Genomic DNA, 5,650 nt, shown 5'->3' with positions numbered 1-5,650 from the left:
GGGCCTCGCGCTTACCGGCGGCGACAGCCCAAGCCGTAGAAGCCGGCGGGGCACGGCTCACGACAGTACTTGCCGCGGTAGCCGGGCTCGCAGGCGCACGTGCCGTCCACAGGGTGGCAGCGGCCGCGGAAGCACTGGCAGTAGCGATCGCAGCGCGCGCCAAATGTGCGCTCGCGGCACTGACAGCGGCCGCTCTGCTGCTCGCAGGGCGACGAGTTGCAGGCACACTGGTTGTTGCAGCTGCGCCCCCACCAGCCTGCGTGGCACAGGCAGGCGCCGGTCTGCGGGTCGCAGCGAGACGTGGCGCTGCAGTAGCACGCGCTGGCGCACTGCGCGCCCCACCAGCCAGGCTCGCAGCGGCAGGTGCCGCTCCGCGGGTGGCACGCGCCGTGCTGGCACTGGCACGCATGCTCACAGCGAACGCCCCAGCGCCGCGCGTGGCACGTACACTGGCCCGTCACGTCCTCGCACTGCCCGTGTGGGTGGCAGCTACACAGCTCCTTGCAGTCGGGGCCCCAGAACTGACGCGGGCACTCTGCAGGGACGAACAGAGGGGGTGGAAGGCCCCAGTGTCTGTGTGGGTGCCCCAGCCCAGCCACGCCACCCGAAAACCTGCCCGCGCCCCGCGCTCTCGCCGCGGTCTCTGGGGACCCACTCTCAAGCCGGATCCAACCCCGGCCCACCCCCTAACCCCGCCTCTCTGCCAGGCCCCGCCCCATCTCTCCCGGATTCCTCCCACCGCGCTCACTGGTGTCGCAGTTGGCACCGAAGTAGCCGTGACGGCAGCGGCACTCGCCCGGCCGCACGCACACTTCGTTCTCCGAGCACGTGGAGTTGCCTTCGCACACCGCTGTGAACGAGAGGGGCCGAGCTGCCGCGTGTTCGAGTCCTGCCCCGCCCCCGCCCAGGTCCCTGGATGCCCGACTCACCGATCCCACACTCGTCTCCCTGCTGCCTCCAGCCGGCGCAGCACATGGGCACCTGGGAGCTGTGAGCAGAGGCAGGATGCCTGAGCCTGACATCCTCCCCCAGCTCCCATCCGCTTGGGGGCTTCCCAGCAGCCTCCACACAGCCTCCCTGCCTCTGCATTTGTGGTCCTGCCCTAGGGCAGTGGTTAGTGAGGTCCTGCTAGGCACTGTCATTGAGGCAGGAGACTCCCAGTGAGTAGAGAAGACACAAATTCCAGCACTTGGGGAGCAGACACTGGGAGGCTGTACAGGACTGGCCACAAACCGACCTAACCTCCAAGAACTTCTCAGCCTCCTACCCCTCACCCCTCCCCATCCCACCAAATGCCTATGAGCTTTTCCCCACAGACCTATGGTCTAAGAAGAGGCTCTGAGTCCCAGGAGGGACAGCAGTGGATTCGGGGGGGGGGGGGGGAGACCTGGGCCTCCAGAATCTGCTCAAACGTGAGGGGTCTAGGATGTCCCTTGGGGTGGGGGCTCCCAGCCTGATGGATTTCAGAGATCCAGATGTGACATGATTGAGAGCTCTAGAACTAGCTAGACCAAAGGGACACATCTGGATTCTCAGCTGGGGCTGAGGGCCAGGGTGGAGGGGTAGACTCTGCACAGGGTAGGGTATGGACCCAATGAGGTGTCACTTGGTGGAGGAGGCTACTGGAGGGAGGCAATCCACCCAGTGGCTAGGGAAGGAGCGGGTACATGGCGAGTCCCTGGGCATAAGGCAATTGTGCTGTGAGACTCCAGAGCACCAGGGGAAGACTTAAGGTGGAGGAAGAAGATATTAGAGCATCTACTTAGGCTTATTGTTTTACTCTTGTTTCATTTTATTTGGCTTCACAAAGTCCATGATGTTGCCTCAGTGGAAGGTCATATCTAATGGTAGCATTTCAGGATGGAGCAGTCACTAAGACGCTGGGTGGATAGGGTATGTGCAAACTAAGATTTGTAGGGCTGGAGGGAGTGCACAGGAGCCAAGCTGGGGTGAGCCTACATTCAGAAGCAGAGGAGGCTGAGAAGAAACAGCCACTGAGGCTGCTGGTTCCCAGGGCCCCATCAGACCCAGGAGAACTTTGCCTCAATCCTAGCAGCCATTCACACATTAGAGAAAAGGAGTGTGCTCCTTCAGGATCTGAATCCAGAACCAGGTTGTGGGGGTGGGAAGAGTTTAGGAGGGGGCCTGAGGAACCTGGGGGGTGGGTTGGCCCCATCCCATGCACTGTATACTGCCACCCAGACTGCAGAAGATGCCCCAACCATTCTTCAACTCAAGATAACTGCTACACCCTGGAGAGGGCACTGAGGCCCCAAGATGCGACCTGGGGAATAGGACCATAAAACTCCAAATTTTGGGGAATAGCTCCTGTGTTTTTTCCATAAATAAAATTAGAAACTGAGCCAGGCGCAGTGGCTCATGTCTATAATCCCAGCACATTGGGAGGCAGAGGACTGCATGAGGCCAAGTGTTCAAGACCAGCCTAGGCAACTTGGCAAGACCTCTTCTCTACAATAAATGATGAAAAATTAGCTGGACACATGCCTATGGTTCCAGCTACCTGGAAGGCTGAGGCAGAAGGATCGCCGAAGCCCAGCAGATTGAGGCTCCGACTCAAACAAACAAACAAACAAACTAGAGTCCACAGACAGAGCCAGGCTCAGTGGCTCAGCCTGTAATCCCAGCACTTTGGGAGGCCGTGGTTAGTGGATTGCCTGAGCCCGCGGGTTCAAGACCTACCCGGGCAACTTGGCAAGACCTCGTCTCTACAATAAATAGAAAATTAGCTGAGTGTGGTAGCGCAACTGTAGTTCCAACTACTTGGAAGGCTGAAGAAGAAGGATCGCCTGCGCCCAGCAGGTCAAGACTGTGGTAGCCAGGAGTGGGCCACGGCACTCTGTCTGGGCCACAGAGTGAGACTCCAACTCAAAAAAAAAAAAAAAGAACCCACAGACAGGAATACAAAGCAGGCCTGGCTTTTCCTGCCTCCTTCCCCCATCATCTCCACCCACCCATCTCCCTAACCTGGGGGTTCCCAGTTACCCATCTGCAGGGAGACTCAGGTCTGGCAGCCCATCACCCTTCCACTCATGCCTGTCTCTGAACCCTGTTCTTTGGATGGAGAGCCTCTGCAGTTGTCCTTCTGAGAACATTCTCACCAGATGGACTGCTAGGATGGCCCTGGGAGCACTGACCCCCTTCTGCCTTGGACTCATGGCTCTGTGGCTAGGAGCCTGGTTTTAGGGCCACACTCAGCTGGGTTTGATGCCTGGGTCTGCCTCTTGCTGTGTGACTTCTGGCATGGAGCTTAACCTCTCTGAGCTTCAGACTCCTTCGCTATACAATGGGGTCCATGGGGTTCGCAGAAAGGTTATGGGAGCCAAGATGTATGAAGTGCTTTGCACATACTAACAGCTCAGTCTCAGCTATGGTTTAAGTCAGTCTGCTCCAGAGCCTGTGCTGAACCTGGGAGTTCTGGCATAGGGTCCAGGAAGCCTGTGAGTCCATTTGATTACTCCTAGCACGGTGGGCACCCAGGCCTCACCCTAGCAAAGCTAATACCCAGCGATAGGACAGAGCCCATTTGGGTTCACCAAGACCAAAAAGCTCTCCTTGAAAGGGTTGGTGAATGAGGCCAGGCTTCGGAGATAAGTCCGCCCTCTAAAGACCTTACCAAGAGGTGTGGGGAAAGGCGGCCCGATGTGGGAGCAGTTCCCATGCTCACTCTACGTTGGTGAGAGACCCTGGGGAACCAGGTCACAGCCCAGGCCCAGCTGCCCCTCCCTCTGTGCATCAATATTTCTTCTATGACCCACACCCTCCATGAGTTCTCCCATCTTTTTTTTTTTTTTTTTTTGAGTTGGAGTCTCACTCTGTCACCCAGGCTGGAGTGCAGTGGCACACTCACGGCTACCACAGCCTCGACCTCCTGGGTTCAGGTGATCCTTCTGTGTCAGCCTTCCAAGTAATTGGAACCACAGGCATGTGCCAGCTAATTTTTTTTTATTTATCATAGAGATGAGGTCTCGCCATGTTGCCTAGACTGGTTTCGAACCCACAGGCTCAGGCAATCCTCTCACCTCTGCCTCCCAAAGTGCTGGAATTACAGGCTTCAGCCACCATGCCCAGCATCAAGTTCTTCCATCTTAAAGTCTACACACTGTGCTTGTTCCTGTTCTGTTCTCTCCCAAATTCAGTCAAGAAGGCTTTTCTGCCTGTCACACCCCCTATAGTTCACATCTGCCTCCCTGGACAGTCCTCCTCTGGTTTCTGTCCCTGTCCTCACATCTCCTCCCTTCTGTCCACATTAGCTCCCTTGGGAAGCTTGCCGGGTCCTATCAGAACACTTATGAAGCTGACACTGTGGACCCTTTAGCAGGGTTCCTCAAAGCCAAACTTGCCAACCCAACTACCCACTGGATGAGGTCACCACAAGGGGACTTTGCGTATGTCACATGTTCTGGTCCAAAACTGAACTCCTGACCTCCTCTGAACCCCAAGCCTTCCCAGTTTCAGGTAACCCTTGTCCTTCCAGGCAGGGAGGCTGGATCCCTGAGAGACATCCCTGACTCCTCTCTCCTGCCCACACCAGATCCATGAAGAAGTACACTGGTTCTGTCTTCCAAACTACACTATGATGGGACCATTTCTCCCTTGCCCTGCCCCAGCCTCAAAAGAGCCACCCTCCATCTCCCTGTCTTCTTCTGATTTCCTAACTGGCCCCAGAATCTGTCCTCCTGCCCCCCAGTGCATCTGTCACATGGGAGCCAAGCCAGGTCAGATCCCACCCCTCTTCTGTACAAGGCCCCTGGGGAGGGGGGTCCCATGACCCTCAGAAAAAAATGCCTAAATCCTTTAAGCAGTAGGCAGACCCCATGTGGCCTGCTCTGGCCTCACCTCCATCCTCCCATCTAGGACATCTAGATTGGGCACCCTGCTGGCTCTCCTGCAGGTCCATGCACACTCACCACTTCCCTACTGCTCTTCCTAGATCACTCTAAAAGAAACAGGACTCCTCAGCTCTTGCTGGATGTCTAGACGCACTTGCTTTTCTGGGCTGTGTGTCTCCATCATGGGGACAGGGGTGCCGGGCACTGCTGCTATGACAGGCCTGGCACACAGTGGGTATGTGAAAGTTTAGTGGCAGACTGCATGCTCCGCTTCCCTGGTCCTCTTGCCTCCCAGGAAAGGGAAGAGAAAGTGGACAGCTAGTGGAAGGCTAGCAAGGCATGGGGGGAAACAAAGAGATAGTCCAGAACCCAGGTGGGCAGCGCCTAAAGAGGCTGTCCTTCCTATTAACCCACCACACATATGATCACAGTCATCAACCCTGGACCCATGAGGTGGGTGTGAGCACCAACCCCATTTTACAAAGGTGGAGACAGACCTAGAGAGGTCAAGCAGCTTGTCCAGGTCCACACAGCATGGCAAAGGTGACACCAGGATCTGAACCCAAACCAGGGCCGGCGTCACCCAAACAGGTCGCCTGCTGGGGCGGTCTCCGGACAAGGGGAGGGGAAGCAAAGGGCTCTGCGGCTCCCCAGACAGCTAGAGACTACCACCAAACCCCCTCCCCGGCCCCTGTCGTGGGAGGAGGGCCAGGGTGAGCAGACAGGGCCGCAGCGATCGTGCCCTCCCCCTCTCCAGGCCCGGCCCCGCCCGCCGCCGCCGCTGCATTCCTGGGGCGGGG

General features: G+C 57.4%; 1 protein-coding gene across 1 annotated transcript in view; it reads right to left on the bottom strand.

The window, feature by feature from the left end:
- The window catches only part of SCARF2 (scavenger receptor class F member 2), a 15,165-nt gene that overhangs the window by 5,519 nt on the left and 3,996 nt on the right, over positions 1-5,650 (bottom strand). The window contains exons 3-6 of the mRNA XM_021719446.1: positions 3,523-3,686; positions 930-988; positions 749-850; positions 14-535 (exon numbers count right to left, since the gene is read on the bottom strand). Of these exons, the coding sequence (XP_021575121.1) occupies positions 14-535; positions 749-850; positions 930-988; positions 3,523-3,686 (847 nt within the window). The remainder of the gene's footprint in view (positions 1-13; positions 536-748; positions 851-929; positions 989-3,522; positions 3,687-5,650) is intronic.

The sequence above is a fragment of the Carlito syrichta genome, unplaced genomic scaffold (genome assembly GCF_000164805.1).
Source record: "Carlito syrichta isolate Samal-C Ts95f unplaced genomic scaffold, Tarsius_syrichta-2.0.1 Scaffold115573, whole genome shotgun sequence".
Classification (NCBI taxonomy): domain Eukaryota; kingdom Metazoa; phylum Chordata; class Mammalia; order Primates; family Tarsiidae; genus Carlito; species Carlito syrichta.
The sequence above is the reverse complement of the archived record's forward strand: the minus strand, read 5'-3'. Positions and strand labels throughout refer to the sequence as shown.